Source organism: Siphateles boraxobius, unplaced genomic scaffold (genome assembly GCF_051911475.1).
Source record: "Siphateles boraxobius isolate OS27281-9 unplaced genomic scaffold, OSU_SipBor_1 41, whole genome shotgun sequence".
In the NCBI taxonomy this organism is placed as follows: Eukaryota; Metazoa; Chordata; class Actinopteri; order Cypriniformes; family Leuciscidae; genus Siphateles; species Siphateles boraxobius.
The window spans coordinates 38,341,255-38,358,295 of NW_027509042.1; the positions used below are offsets into that span (position 1 = coordinate 38,341,255).

At 37.4% G+C, this 17,041-nt stretch overlaps 2 protein-coding genes across 3 annotated transcripts in view; one reads left to right on the plus strand and one right to left on the minus strand.

Annotated features, from left to right (window-relative positions):
* Positions 1-16,330, plus strand: b3galt1a (UDP-Gal:betaGlcNAc beta 1,3-galactosyltransferase, polypeptide 1a). 2 transcript variants are annotated; one of them, XM_077199497.1, is made up of 4 exons: positions 2-237; positions 1,672-1,699; positions 11,990-12,177; positions 12,932-16,330. In XM_077199497.1, exon 4 carries the CDS (start codon positions 13,081-13,083, stop codon positions 14,065-14,067), a length of 987 nt encoding a protein of 328 aa, XP_077055612.1. In that variant the 5' UTR covers positions 2-237; positions 1,672-1,699; positions 11,990-12,177; positions 12,932-13,080; the 3' UTR covers positions 14,068-16,330. The 2 variants fall into 2 exon arrangements, with proteins under 2 accessions (XP_077055613.1, XP_077055612.1); XM_077199498.1 differs by lacking the exon at positions 1,672-1,699 and having other exon boundaries at positions 1-237.
* atp7b (ATPase copper transporting beta) overlaps positions 16,215-17,041 on the minus strand; it is a 21,268-nt gene continuing 20,441 nt past the window's right edge. The window contains exon 21 of the mRNA XM_077199496.1: positions 16,215-16,843. Within this exon, the coding sequence (XP_077055611.1) occupies positions 16,618-16,843 (226 nt within the window). The 3' untranslated portion in view covers positions 16,215-16,617. The remainder of the gene's footprint in view (positions 16,844-17,041) is intronic.

Below are 17,041 nucleotides of genomic sequence, written 5' to 3' on the forward strand. Positions count from 1 at the left end.
CAGTATGAAAGTGAGGGTGGCTGATCAATTGAGCAGTACCGGTTGCCTGGCATCGGTTCGCCTCCTACGGGCTGCTGATTGGACAGCGCTCTATAACCCGAATCCGATGCAGCGCACCACCTCCGCAGTCGCAACGCAACCATTCGACCGCTCGCTTGTTCACCACACAGTCCATTCGCTTTGTGCTTTGCAGACAAATGGCTGGATTTCACCAAGGCAGATAATCTGACCGAAAAGGTAAGTTGCCTCGCATTGCTACGTTTTAGTTTACCGAGTGTGTCGAGCTACGTTTGTAGAGGGTCCTTCTTTTTAAGATGAGAGGAGCAGCGCTACAATGGTCATGTGATGTTATTTTTGTGGTTTTGGGTGAAAGCAGCGATGCACTAAGCATTCTCTGCGTATATTTTCTGATCTGTTATCAAGAGACCAGCATACTCTTTTCATTTGTAAATATTATAAAATGATGTTGCTAATATATAAATAAATCACTAGCATGCAGTCTATAATAGACTATTATTATCTTATATATATATATATATATATATATATATAGGGCCTAGTATGTATTCATTTAGATCCAACAAGGCTACTATCTATTTAATCTATTTAGTATTTATTTAGTTATTAGTAATTATATAAATAACTAGCCTACTTATTCCTTTGCTACTTTCACTATCCCTCTAGTGACAGGTGACTGTTCAGTTGTCACTGGTAACTACTGCCAAATGATTTTAATAATAATTCACTATTTAGACAACTACTGACTATAGCCTAACTATTGCAATTGTTCCTGATACCTGTTCCAATTTTACTAGTGATTATTTATCAGTTGATACTAGTACTTAATCTTTAGATTGGATCATAGTTTGACTTGTTAAAGGTTTTAAAAGGTAGTGACTTTGCATTCTCATAAATAATAACTTTACCAAGGGGACCAATCACACATTTAAATCCAATGTAAACTGTAAATCTAAAAACAAGTGCATCACATCTGTTAAATTCACCTAGCATTGATTTCAAACCTACAAAATAGTTAAAATCTATTTTCCCCCATAAAATTTAAAATAATGTGCATTATCATAGACTGTTGGAGTGATGATGTATTTTTGTAGGCCAACCCAGAAGTCTGGTTCCCTCGACCAAAACCCAATAGGATTTTTTTCTTTGGCTTTTGGACAACTACAAAAAAAAATAAGCTCTAATTCTTGCACAGTTTGTTCATCATGATAATCTTCACAAATTAACAACTTTTATGACTTTTGAAGCCTAAATACGATCGGCAGAAGCAAAAAGCTAAACATAGGCTATAAACGATCTACACCACGGTCGCATGACTTAAGTCACCAACATTAGGCTTCCTACAACTTTTTCAGTCACTTTTTAAAAACATTTTACCTGAAAGTGTGTGATTCAAAACATTCTAATCATAAACCACCATATTCCATCAACATTGACATGGTTTAACCCTGTGAAAAGTGTTATCGTATTTGATGAGGCTTTAAAAGGCTATTTCACCTTACTCAAAAATGAAAATTCTGTCATCATTTACTCACCCTCATGTGTCATTACAAACTTGACTTTTTTTTTTTTATTGGTTCAACATTGGACCCCATTGGTTGTCATTGTATGGGCAAAAAATATTTTCAAATGATCTGCTTTTGTGTTTCACAGAGGAAAGAAAGTTTGGAACAAGACGAGGGTGAGTAACTATCTCTTTAAGTCTTTGGTGTGGATCCTAGGGCGAGGACAGCATGGGAAAGCAACAAATTGTCAATAGTATAATCAATATTGTTAAGAGACAGTTTTGTGTTCGAATGAGATCTACACCCCTGCCTGGAGGCCATATTTTCATTTCAGATGCTGAGGTTTTTGTGTGACACTAGGTACTTTATATGGAGCTTTTTGAAATGAGTGCTGCTATGCATCATATTGTGCAGTTTGAATGGAGACCATCCTACAGATCTGATCTCTGTCAGTCTGTTTCTTTTTTGGGTGGTTGACATGCTTTTGATTAAGTGCCTTTGGGGATTAATTCTGTTGAGCTATAGCAATTACACCCTCCTGCATAATCAAGAAACTCTTATGGATACTTTAAAGTTGTACTGTAGCTAATTTAAGCTTTGTCATCCCTGTAAGCTGGGCTGACATGACATTCCAAAAGATATCTGAGAGCATGACTTAAATTTGACTTTTACTGTAAATATTTAGGGCCCTTAATATCGTATGTCCCTCGCCCTAAGGCCCAGATATAGCACATCTAGCTGAGCACCTAATGTCTTTTTTGATTGCACATTTATAGCAAAATGATTTAATGCATAAATTATTGAGAGTGAGTTGGTAAACCCTACGTTTTGTGGACCAAATGTTCCCACGAGGATAGTAATACCAGAAATGTTTTACTTTGCGGGGACATTTTGTGGTCCCCATGGGGAAAACAACTTCTAAATCATGTATTTGTTTATTATTCTTTTGAAAAATGCAGAAAGTTTTCTGTGATGGGTAGGTTTAGGGGTAGGGTTTGGTTAGGGGACAGAATATACAGTTTGTACAGTATTAAAAAAAAATCATTGTCAATGGGAAGTCTTCATAAAACATACAGGTGAGTGTGAGTGTGAGTGATTTCTATCTAAGTAGAGCAGCTTCTCTCAGCTAAGGGACAACAAACCCACTTGCATACCAATTACACTTTCTTGTTTAAGCATTTCTTATCCACATACATATTTAAACAGTGGAAAGTATCTTCTTTCTAAAGTGCAGTTGAAGCAGCTCTGATGTATATCAAAGCATTTATTAGAACCCAACAGGCTGCCAATAATGTAAAATACATTCATCAGTATTGAGACAGAAAGTGCTTCTGACCATGAAACGTTTGTCGCCTGCTGAGACTCGTTGATTCATTGCCTATTATTGGTGAGCTATGCTAAATGTAAATGTAAATGTGGGATTTGAACTAATTTACTTTATAGGTCTAATGTGTTAATTACCATTTTTAATTGTCTGAGGTCATAGTATATTATTTACTAACAAAATGCTAGTGAACAATCATACAACGCACCTGCATTATTCACTTTGTATTTTAAAGTCCCCTTTTTAAACCTGGTAACTATGTAAACATGAAATTATGTCCCTTGGAATGTGGCCAAAAAATGGATTATGTTTTTGTTATTTGTTTATTTTGAATTGATAATATGAGTGAATGGGGGGGAAAAAACATGATAGCCATTGCTGCTGAAGCCAGTGCCAGGAAGGATACATACAGAATGCCTCAATATTTATTATTAGTGAGAGAATCAGTTTCCAGCATCTGTTTGTAGATCAGTAAATCACAGAAAGCCTTACGTTAGCAAACACAATTATACAAATGACAAATATGCACCCATTGAACCGAGAAATGTGGTTTAGTCTCTGGCAGACATTATTTACTTTAATTCATAACAGACAGAGTCAGTCAGACAGAGAGAAAGAGAAGAGACCAAGACCAGAGCCGTTAAATATGAGAGTTGCGACACTCTTTGATCTCGCCGCCACACGGTCACGTGGTCCACGTAGCTCTAGTCTTCATAGTTCCAAACAAATCCGCGTTGCCAATGATTTTAAGCGGGGCAGACGACAGCAGCTGTATTTGCAGCAATTATCGGTAAATATTGACGATATGATGGAGAGACGGCATTAAAGGGTTAGTTCACCCAAAAATGAAAATGATGTCATTAATGACTCACCCTCATGTCGCTCCAAGCCCGTAAGACCTCCGTTCATCTTCGGAACACAGTTTAAGATATTTTAGATTTAGTCCGAGAGTTTTCTGTCCCTCCATTGAAAATGTATAAACGGTATACTGTCCTTGTCCAGAAAGGAAATAAAGACATCATCAAAGTAGTCCATTTGACATCAGTGGGTTAGTTAGAATGTTTTGAAGCATCGGAAATACATTTTGGTCCAAAAATAACAAAAACTACGACTTTATTCAGCATTGTATTGTCTTCTGGTTCTGTTGGGGTTCTTCAAAGGTAAATTCAAATTATTGTGACGGATGTGAAGGGGGAGGAGAATGTATACGTGCGTCACGTTTAGTCAATAAAACACGTCCGCATAGGATACACCTGTGTATCCTCGCTCATGACTCCTCAGGAAGCCTCCACACTCCTCAATCCTCGACTCCTCGAGGGGCAATTAGAGAATTGAGATGTCCTTCAAGATGGCTGAGCTCGATTGGTTTCCGGGTCATAGGATGAAGGACAGAGGAGTGAGGAGACGAGGAGGGATATTGAGAAGCACCCCAAGTGTTCACAATAGCCATTACATTCTGCCACCGAAGCTGTAGATGATCTGAAGACCTGCTGGAGAATCGAGAATCAGTCAGACGCTTAGCCATACATTGATAACAAAAGCATTCAAACTCCACGCTATAAGTAATAATATATAGTTACTTGGATTTTTGGGTGAGAGCATTCCTCTGCCAGAAGCAGAGCGTGTCATAGGCCCCAGAGGAGACCGGGTCTTGAAAAAAAGCCTTTTGCTGTTGGAGAGAACTGGTAGTGGTCAAGAAAGGAAACATGTTAAAGTTAATACATTAAAGGACAGATTAACATTTAAAGCCTATGCTTTCTAAACATTTTCATGGGGTGAGATTACAGAAGTGAGACACCTACAGTTAGGTCAATACCTACTTGGACATTTGTCATAATTTCTGTTATTCTGACTCTTTTTATACCAGGGATTTCTTTATACTGTCATAGAGGTGCAAATTCATTTACACGTTTTAGCATTGATGTCTTATTTGTGGGGGTGCTGCTGTACTTATTTGCTTTATATCCAGATTATGGCTGGGTGATATGGCCCAAAAAAATTATCACGATGATTTTTATTATATCATGCGATATCGATAATTATCAATATGAATGTCAAATCTTTATTTCTTTCAAATTTAAAGGCAGATTTTAGCTCCTAAGGGAAAGTTGTAGAAACCAGAGTGTTAATTGTGGTTTTAAACTACTCTTTATTGTCAGAACATATCATGACAAACACTTGCCAAACAGGTGAACATTTCACAAATCTGAGGTTGAACATTCAAACATTTGTCATTTTTCCTTATGAAAATAAATATCTGAATAGAAAAATATATTTCTTAGTTTCTGCATGTGCTAATGGGGGATATTGTTTCAAGTCTTGAAAAGGTTTGTGTTGCCTGACTTTGATGGCCCGTATCTTCAGCACAGTTTGCAGTGCAGGCCGCAATATTAATATTACATGTTTTGTCTCAAAACGCATATTTGACTGTGAGTTGACCGTAGATCTGCATTCTAACTCAAGCTAATACTACTATGTTAAATAATATGTTCATTAACAAAAACAGGTTACATTTTTGTGGTCGTTACTTTTTTTTTTGTAAAATGTAATCTTCTGACTGTTTGAGTTTTATTAAAATTAACCATTGGTCATCCGGTATCATGCATTTAGATCATGATAACCACAGATAAAACCAGGCATAGCCTATAGCACCTCACTATCATGGCCAAATGTAACTTTATGGTTTCCATGGTATTTGAATTAAAAACAGTAGCCTAAATAGATTATTAAATACTGTAATTATATTCCATTAGTCATTTAATACATTGTCTACATTAATAATATAATACATTTCAATATGTATATCCCACATTTCATGGTGCAGTTATTATTACAGGCTAACGTTACAGTAAATCCATGGTAAATGGATTCAGTATCAATTCAGTTTCTGGCTGTATCGTTTCATACAGTGTTTCTCCTGTTTGTCAGCACTGTTTCATCTGCCTTTAAACTGGTTTAAATCACTGAGACATTTGTGTTCTTCTTCGCTGAATTCAAGCGCTGCTCACTGGATCTCGGGACAGAGACCGATTAGAGTAGACGCGTCTGCTCTAGTGAGCTCGCGCTGCGCTGCCGTTAGGACTTTGAGCCGAACGGATAAATGGTCCGTGTGACGCGCGGTTCAAATGAGTTTCGTTCAGCTTTTGGCGCATAAACATTATCGAACTATTGATATCGTTTTATCGAGAAAAATTATATCGCGATAATTATCGTTATTGATTTATCGCCCAGCCCTATTCCAGATGTATTTCTAATTTTCTGACCACCTCATGTATGTAAATAGGGTTTACAAAAAAAAACTCTCAATACAATGTAGTGCAACATCACATTTAACTATGACCTCAGTATTGAATTTACACATTTCTGACTGGTAGCTAAGGTTAGTGAAGTGTTGGTCACGTAAGCTAGCTGCAATTAAAGGGGCATTCAGCAACTATTTCAACTTATTAAAACCTTTTAGAAATCATTTGGATGGTTTAATAACCTGTTCTGGTGAAAATGGTGACTTTCCCCGCTCCCCCCAGCGTTCCTAGGCGGAAAACCAACCTTGCAACATGGGGACTAACGTCCCAGTAAGTTGGAAATAGGAAGTCTCGTGAGAAGCGAGAACGCGTAGGAAACGCAAACTGCTTTAAGGCAATTTCGACATAAACACACACACCGCCCTCAATGTGTATGATGTATTACCCACCTCGGTAGACATAGCTCCACGCGATAAAGTTGGCAGGCTCTGATAATAACAAATGCACATGAGCAGCGGTAGAAAGGGGGAGGAGGGGCCGCAAGTGAGTTTTTTTATGACATTGTTGTAAAATATACGCCTCGCAGCTGTAGGGGGAGCTCGTTGAGAAAACATGAGGCAACAAAAGTGAAAATCAGCAAAGAAATAGCTAGAGTTGCCGAATGCCCCTTTAACTTTTATTTTCCAATAAACATTAACTAAAGTTGGCTACATAAATTACAACTACTGAATAGATACATGAGAGGACGGCTAATGCGTTCAAATGTTCAAAAAATACAATAATTTCACCAATTTACCAGCAAGTGTAATTTGTAAACACTGAAAATGAATGGGGTTCAGTGCTGGAACCATCAGTGTTTGGAACTATCAGCTGCTGAACGACACGCATTACTTCAGCATTCCAAATTTCTCATAGCGGTCTATTGGAGTGTCGTAACTCCGTTTTTCAACGCTCTGACCAAGACAACATGAACTCTTTTTTTCTTTTTTTTCTTTTTTAAATGCCCGTGGAGCATGAAAAAAATATATTCAGTTCAAATTTTATTTGTTTGTAAGATTGTAATATGATTAGAAATTTTTATGGAAAACAAACCAAAAAAATACTGAACTTTTTTTGCAGTGCATTTTGTACAGCTTAATAATATAGTGGTAGCAGTAATGGTCAGTGGAAGCTGACTCAATGCGTGAATCAAATTATATCTGCTAGAGTCTAAAGGCAGGAACACACCAAACCGACGGTCGGCCGTCGGGCAGTTTTTGTGCGTCGGCCGACTAAGTTTCCTCAGTGTGTTCCGCACGTTGGCTGAAATTGGTTCTCGTCGGCTTTGTAACAGCCGGGCCGTCGGTGAGAGAGAGAACTCTAATTGGCTGTTCAGCTTAGTGAACGAGTCAGTGCACGAGAATAATAGCAAAACAGAGAGCAAAGTCAAAACGGTACAGATAGGCCCTGTCCCAAATGGCGCACTTCATGCGGACTTTCGGTCTCGTGGACTTAAATTGCGCGTGCTCGCCGAGTCTACGAGTCTGTAGGCCATCCCATTTAGCATTTTAACGCCCTGAAGTGTGCTCAGCAGCGCCCCCTTTGTACCCTTGAAGCGGTCTTCCGCGAAGCCCGCATAGATGCAGGCTCCACGCACTTTAACTACCCAGGAATCCTTGCGAAAATGCCAATCAGAAAACGGATGGGAGGAGATTTCGCTCACGGACTGTTAACATGGCTTTATGATATAGGCGTACATTTTACCAGTTGTTACTTACAGTTTATACAAACATTATCGACCAGTGGTTGATATCTCAAACATAATAATAGCGTGTTAAATAATACGATCGCATTATGATTCATTACATAAATAGAACCGAATGTCATGGCTTTACTGAGTCATATAAACGTAGTATGAATATTGAAACCTATACATTTCTCTTAAACTCATTTACATTTTAATTGTGTGTTAAAAATGAACATTATGTATTACAACTGTATTGATCATTTACATAACCATGACATCTAGTCTAATGCCCAGGTGGCATATACATTATAGAATTGTAAAAGCAGGCTGTGTAGTTCACATGGACATAAGATTTGGGACAATAAAATAAATCCTGTTCTCGATGCTAAAGACTGTAATTTATTTTAATGATATTTGTGATATTTTTCTAATAAAGGGACTGATGAGATGACCTTTAAGTTTATTCAGCTTCGACGTCTGAGCTGAGACCTTCTTCCTGTTTCCGGCGTGACGATCGAGTCTGTCCCAAAAATACCTCTCTATGCGCCCTCGCGGACTCGCGCTAAGGGCCCTATAGGTCTGCACTTCATGACGTCACCGAAGTGTGGACTCTGAGGAAATCCACAAGTCCGGAGTGTGCCATTTGGGACAGGGCCATAGAAGGCTGCTGTTATGTTACGTCATCTTGGCAAATATTTAAATACTAACATGAGTGGAGTGGAATAAAGTAAGTGTTTAACAGGATTAAATTAATGCAAGAAAGTCTGTTTTAAGGGCTATATATATGTCTTTCCTGTGGCCTGATTCTAATCAGCTCTGCATTCTTTTAAGTCATAAAACCATGGCAACTAGAGGCCTGGTTCTATTATAAACAAGGGTTTGTAACAGACACCTTGTTTTGTGGTCGGTGAGGGGTTTTAAAGATTATTTGTTAAATATAACAAATACTTGTGTCTGATTTGTCTCAGTTGTTTTAGGTGCTTAGTCGAATTAAAGGAGTGTTTAAGGAATAATTGATTATGTGAAGTCGTTAACTGACTGGGCAGCAAGGCAGACAGAAAGTCACACTGTATGGGTTTAGAATGACACGAGAGTTAATGATGACAGAATTACAATTTTTGGGTGAACAATTTAAAGATGCATTTAAAGATGAAGGAGAAGGAATTTCCAGTAGATTGAGAGGGATATATATATTTTGTGGTCTTAGCTTAGGACACAACTGTGCATATTATGAAAGAGAAGTACACTTTAGCATACTTTTAAAATGAGTACTTATTCTAGAATTAATTTAAAAGAAAATACTTAACTGAACTAAATGTAATGTTTTCAGACAAGTGTAATTCTTTAAAGCATGCACAAAAGACTGATTTAATGTTTAAATGTACTTTAAAGTAAAATTGACATTAATTTGACATTATTAAAAAGTGATATTTTTTTTAAACTGTACTTAAGTGTGTTGAGTCATGAAAGTACAGTATATTCTCTTTAAAGGTGCAGTGTGTAAACATTTTGAGTATCTATTAACAGAAATGCAATATGACATCCGTAACTATGTGTTCAGTGGTGTATAAAGAACTTACTTAATAAACCGTAATGTTTTTATTACCTTAGAATGAGGCATTTATATCTACATAGGCGCGGGAATCCCCTTCTATGAAGGTCGCCATATTGTGACATCATGTTTCTACCGTAGCCGACAGCGAACAAACAGCGTTACAGAGCGCGTTTCGTCACTACCTTGAAAGAGAAGCCGCAGAAAGCTAGAAGAAGCTAGCATTAGACACCGTGAGTAGTGACTTTTCCCTTGTCAGTGGTGTAAATATGTAGTTGGATTTTTTCATGTAACTTAATTATTCTCCCTCGCTGTGTTATGGCTTTGCTATGTGGGGATAAAAGTGCTGGTTACGTTCGTGAGACAGCTCATTAGTAAGTTAGGCTACTCTTAAAACAGTTACAGGAATCACCAACCCCTCGATCTTGGAAGCATTTTAAGTCGATCGAGTTTCCAAAATCAGAGAAAAAAGCCTATTTATCTTACTTCCTGTCCTGAGTGCTATGTTTGTAGTTTTTCCTGGTGATTAGTCCATGATTGTTCCCAGGTGTGTTAGCTTGTTAGCTTGTTACCCTCTGTGTCCTTCCTCTGTTCTTTGTTGGTTGTTGTCCTTCCATGAATGTCGTTTGTACTATAGTTTTCTGTATCATTGCATAGACAGTAATTTTTCCACTAAAGGTGCTAAAGTTCTAATTTGATTTATCTTTGTTTATTTTTTGCACAAAAACCTGCTGTTTTTCAGCTATTTTAAAACAGAAAATAAAATCTAATTCAGAATATTAAGAAAAACTCTAATAGTACTGTACAATATATCTATGAAACTAAAATAACATGCTTGATGTCTTATGTGCTGAAGCAGCTTTATACTGACTACCACAGAAAACATAGCAGTGGCCCAGTCTCTCTGGTTTCTAACCAAGGTTAATCGTGGTTCATTGAAACATTACCAACAGGCCAGAAAAAAGGATGTGTCCCTTTTCCCAATTGAGATTCAGAGGGAGAGGACGGGCTCGCAAATCGCCTCTGGCTCTGCTGTTGGAATCCTTCCCAGACAATTGCTGCTGATGTTGTTTTGTTTGTCGTCTTTTGTGTTTTCAGGTGCATAATATCTGCTGAAGTGCAATTTTGTAATAGAGACAGATAGATCTTTTCACCAGGTCTGCCTTTAGTTTACTGTCCCACCCACAGCACCATCTGTTTATGTGTATTTTTGTGGGGGATTTCATTAAAAAGTATTCTTTTTAAATGTTTTTTTTTCATTTAAACATGCATAGGCCCATTTATGAAGAGAGTAATTTAGTTAATTCCTGAATGAAAAAAAATGTTAACAAATCGAATGAATTAATGACTCGGTGACTTACATACGTGCAGTTTTAGTTTCTTATTTAGAGTATCATTGGGGATAATTTGCCCAAAAACGAAGCTTCTGTTCATTTACATTTATTAACCCTCATGTTGTTTGAAACCTGTATGACTGACTTTCTTTTGTGGAACATAAAAGAAGATATTTTGAAGAATGTTACCAAACTGTTTTGGTCTATATATATATATATATAATACCAATTCAGTTGCAGCTTCTGGAAAAAAAAAAGTGTATGTTTAATAAATTCTGTGTCGAATCAAATAAAATATTTCTTTCTAAAGCTAATTTTTGTAATGTATTTTTGGTGCTTTTCTCATTTAACAAAATAATGACTTTAAATTATCTTTTGGAGGTAATTTGTCTGCCAAATTTGATTTAGATTAATTGGCACATTATGTAATTAGATTAGAAAAAATGAATCGCTTGCAGCCCTGTATATATATATATATATATATATATATATATATATATATATATATCAATGGTATATTGGTACACTGGTTGATATATATCAATATATATATATATATATATATATATATATATATATATATATCAATGGTACCACTGAGTGTTAATCAGTGGTAATGAGAAAAGCCACATTTGACTCAGAAACATTTAATTGATGAAAAACCATACAATGGGTTCAGTCACACAGAAAATTCTAGGAATGTCAGTTAAGTTTTTTTATTGTAAATTACGAGATGACTTGTTCTTTTTCACTTCCAGTACTGTACATTTAAAAGTATTTTACTATAAAAATGACATGAAATGTCTGATTAGATCTACAGCTTTTGACTGAGTAAAGCATCTTACCGTTGACCAATTAACAGGGATTTACTATTATTTTATTTATACTATTCATTTCATATAATATCCTGTGTATATATAGACATTGTTTTATAATTATTATACTGAAGCCCATAAGATATTTACTGTACATGTCTAATTCTAAAAATGTTTATTTTTTATTTTGTAAGTATTATATTTATAGAATTATCTGCCTAATAAATCAGATAAAGTACAGTAGCTGGTGTGTGTGTGTGTGTGTGTGTGTGTGTGTGTGTGTGTGTGTGTGTGTGTGTGTGTGTGTGTGTGTGTGTGTGTGTGTGTGTGTGTGTGTGTGTGTGTGTGTGTGTGTGTGTGTGTGTGTGTGTGTGTGTGTGTGTGTCTCTGTTTCCCACAAGTTTAGTGTGTGACTTACAGCATTACATACCACATTCAGATACATTTACTTTTTCTCTGTTTTTCTATTTTAGATTCGCTTTCAATCTAAACTCTGGGAAGACAACAACCCCCATAAAGAAGACAGCTTGGCTTTCTGTGACCTACAGACAGAGGCATCCTGCTGCACCTGAACTGAGCATCTCTATCCACTCCACCCTATATGCTTTATTCATGATGTCGGAACAGACGCAATGCAGTGATGAACCACAGTGATTAGAAGGTTAATCATAATGAAGTGGATTCAAATCTCAGCAGATCGGAAGAGTACAGAAGCTTCTAGAAACATCTAGAACAGTGGTTCTTAACCATTTGGACTCAAAGTCTGCTCATTGTCTAACACAATTTTAGATGGGATATTTCTACTACAATTATGACAAAGCTGTCTTGTTCTTAATTGTTTTTATAAACAAAAAGAGATACTTAATGAGAGGGGTTATATGATTTCTAGATTTTATGTATTTTTAAGCATTTTAATAAAGTTGGATTGTTTTCATTTATTAATATTATTAATATAAATTGTATTAATACTAATATATTCATTTGAATAATTGGTTGCACTTTATTTTACAGTACTTGCACTTACATGTATTTACCCAAGAAAGTACTGGTTAATATAAGGTAACTACATGTGTTAAGGTTAGGTTTGGGGGTAGGTTTAGGGTGAGTATCTAGTTATTACCTAGTTGTTGTAATTATTATAATAAGTACATAGTATGTACATGGGTAACACGATTGTAAAATAAAGTGCTACAAATAATTAAGTCATCCCTTGGAAGTTTGCCGATGCACCTAATTGGTCCTGGCCACTTGGTTGAGAACCACCGATCTAGAATGAGAACGAGTAAAGAGAACACTTTCTTTGTCCTTTATAAATAACTGCATATGAAATAACATAGATATACATTTAAATAACTAGTATTAATTGGTGGCATTTGGTACGTGAGGAAAATGTTGAGTAATGTTTGTGTTTCCAGAACGAATACACCTGAGCAAAACTAAACCAGCACTGACATCAAAAGATGGAGGGCTTGTGCTCAATTGAGCGATGTTTTCCAAATAACTGCACGTGATTGGCCTGTGGGCCGAACACGTGTGATTGGCAGGTGATCCAGCCACTGACGAGATGCCATCCAAGGTGTCATGCCTGTATTTGCTGACTGTGGTGTGCTGGGCCAGTGCTCTGTGGTATCTCAGCGGCTCCCGGCCCTCAACCGCCTACGTGGGTCAGATGACCTTCGCCCGCAAATCGCTCCCGCGGCTCTCGAAGAACGACACGCTCAGCAATATCCGCACGCGTACTCTGAACCCACACAATTTCAAGTTCCTCATCAACGAGCCCAAAAAATGTGAAGGCACAACGCCCTTTCTTGTCCTCCTCATCAGCACCAACCACAAAGAGTTTGACGCCCGGCAGGCGATCCGGGAGACGTGGGGAGATGAGAACATATTCGGCGATGTTCGCATTGTGACGCTGTTTCTTCTCGGGTTCAGCACTGAACCTGTGCTCAACCAGATGGTGGAACAAGAGAGCCAGATCTTCCATGACATCCTAGTCGAGGACTTTGTGGATTCCTACCACAATTTGACCCTGAAGACTCTTATGGGGATGCGGTGGGTGTCCTCATTCTGCCCAAATGCACAGTATGTCATGAAAACCGACAGTGATATATTTGTCAACATGGACAACCTAGTGTTTAACCTGCTGAAACCCAACACCAAACCAAGACACCGCTTTTTCACAGGTCGCGTGATAAACGGAGGACCCATACGTGATGTTCACAGCAAGTGGTTCATGTCTAGAGAGCTCTACCCTGAAAGCAGGTACCCTGCTTTTTGCTCTGGAACTGGATACGTGTTCTCTGGAGACATGGCGGAGCTGCTCTATAAGACCTCCCTTCATACGAGACTCCTACATCTGGAGGATGTGTACGTGGGGCTGTGCCTGCGGAAACTAGGCATTCAGCCCTTCCAGAACAATGGATTCAATCACTGGAAAATGACCTATAGTCTGTGCCGCTACCGAAAAGTTTTGACTGTACATCAGATTTCACCAGAGGAGATACTGAGAATATGGAACGATATGTCCAACAAGAAACATCTCAAATGCTAACAAATAGTTGAGGAATATGTTGATAAAACCTGAGCCAATATGTGATACTAAAAACATGGTTATTTAGTGGTGTTTACAGGACTATTTAGGGCTTTTCACATTTGAAATAGTTAATCGTGGGTCATTTTAAACCCTGGGAAAACAGAATCCTGGGTTATCTTGGCTCACGTTTAATAATTAATCCTGGGTATTCATAAGCTGATGTTTGACACTGTACATAGACCTCATTCAGAGCAGCACCATGACCGGTCTGAAAGCTAGGCTGTGAGGGATAGATAGGCTTACCGTGTTTTCAATTGCACCTGCTGCTGTAAAAAGCTGTATAGCTGCTAGGTCACTTATAATTTTCCAAAGCTCATGTTGTTTGGAGTTTTTTTTTGTCTACTGAAAGTTCTTGGAATGATATGTTTGCAGTGTTTCGTCAGCAGAACAATCCAGAAACACATTTAATAACAGTACAAGCCACTGAAGAGATGAATGTCTGTCCCTCACAGCCTCACTCTCGTTCCTGTTAAAAATCAAACATGGCTGCTTTGAGTAAGTCTATTAATTGTGGTGTCAGTGTCATTGATTGGACGAACACACGTAGCACGCGACATGTTTGCATAAAGGCCTTGCGCATTCTATGTTATCGACTGTATTATCAAGTTAATATTGAATGGACTTTTCAAACTATAAAGGTAAGAATGAAACGGTTTCTTCTTGACTCAATTGTCGTGTTTTCTGTCACCATTTGACATTTTCCCCCCAAACGCTGAAACAGCCTACAGTTTATACAAGGTGTCATGCGGTGTTTCTGTGACTGTACAAATCGCTTGAATAGGAGGCACACAATTGGCTGTTTGTTACTAAACCTCTAGCCGTAACTTTGTCACTGCTTTATTTCAAACTGTGCACATTTGGCAATTGGCACCGTAATTAACACTGCAAAAGCGGTGCTAACCCGGGCTTGCTCCGGAGCAGGGTTTCATAACCACGGGTAAAAAGCGGTAGGCCTACTTATCTCGCTTCTAAATTACAAGTGTGAAATGTCCCTTTATCAGGGGTAAAAAGCAGGGTTTAGAATGAGGATAACCCGTGGATAATTGCGATGTGAAAAGCCCTTTTGTGACCCTTTACGTCTGATAAAGCAATAGTCTGTATCCTTATGAAGCTGATGTCAGTCTGTAGGGTAGGGTCAAACTGAAGTATTTCCAATGGTTATAATGATTTTCAACAGGTTTGCATATTTACAAACATTATTTCTATACCAGGCCGCTGTGAATTGCTTTATAATAGTACCAACTTTCAAATGATCAGTATTATATGAGAATTTACTATCCCAAATGTCTGTCATAAACTACATTTATTCTGTATATCCCTCTCAAAATGAATATCTATAGATTACCTACAAGAATGCATATTTATGTGTATTAAAGCCTTTGCAAAGCAGTAGAGCTCAGTTCTATAACTGTGAGTAAAGGAACATTAATTTGCTTTTGTTTAGATTACAATGAAATGATGATGCAAAAATAGATGGTATATACACACTTTAATTTTGCATGCAATGCTCACTTTTTTCTTAAAGGGAGTGTATTATTTTAGCATAATTTTTACCATTCATTTTTAAATAGTATATTTTATTATAATATCATTTGTGTGTGTTATTTGTAATTTTACATTTTCGTTTGTTGATTCTTTTTATTTATGTATTTTGTCCCTTAAGGTTTTGCACCAAAATATGTCATATAACTATTTCCAACCTCTCTTTTACCCTTATAATTGGTTAGTTGTGAAAGTTACAGTATGTTTAATGGTACAATTAACATTTTATTTAAAATAAATGAACATTTAATTTCTCATGATGACCACTTTAGATAAGAAATACTCCAAGCAATCTGACTAAATTAGAGAATCTGAGCAGCAGGCTTAAACCAGTCATCCAAGCATACAGTAACCCCATATAATATCACTGAGCCAAATATTTGAACTTTTCATTTTTACAAGTAGTATGTATTTTTGACAACCATCTTGAGTGGTTGTGTGCTGCATAACTGTATATTTAGCCATATGATTGTACTGCTGGTGGATGAACAAATTAGGATGGGGATGAGAACTTCAAACTGTCTTGTATTGTAATGATGTAACTGCAATACTAGTGACAAATATCACATATAAGGCCATGCCGGGACCATGCACTTTATTTTGTATCTAAAAACAAATGGACAGGCTCGTTTTACACTGCTAACTGTATATTTAATAAACATATTCACTTTTTCTCAAATTAAAGTGTCAAACTCTGCAGGACTGCAGTTCTCTAGGACCTACCCCGGCCCTTTGTCAACTGTCCAACATTACTGACACCTGTTGGCCAAGAAATGCCAAATCAGCAGAACCATCTTTGTTGATCCAGGAACAACATTCCAATTAACTAATCAGATTTGAGGGAGTACATTTTTTAATTGTAAAATTATATAAAAATTGTAAAAATTTAAATTTTTATATGTCTTTCTTTGATAAAATATTTCCAGCAAACTGTCATCTGATGAGGTCTACTCATAGCTAGTTGCTTTACACAATGTTCCTTCCCCAGGTGCTGTATGGTTGTGTTGTGGAGGGGTGGGAGGAGCCTGAGCCTGAATAGCTCCGCCTGTGTTTGTCCAAACTTCGGTGGAATGAAAGAGGGCTGCAGCGACGGTTTTCCAGTCCTACGTGGGTGCTGACCTGAGATGGACTCAGACTGAACTTATGACTCTGAGCTCTGGACTCATACTCCTCCACTGATGTTTTCTTGTAGCTAAAGACAGAGAAGGATATTTACAGTGTCATGGGAAGGCTAATAGGAATGATGAATAGTTCTGTTCCAAAACCTCAACATGGGCAGTTACCCTCCAAGACAGTATCCTAACCGAAATGGAGCATAATAAGTTTGAATTCATCATGTGAAATTCATCATGTGAAGTGCACCTTATATAATTTCGTGCACGTAATTTCG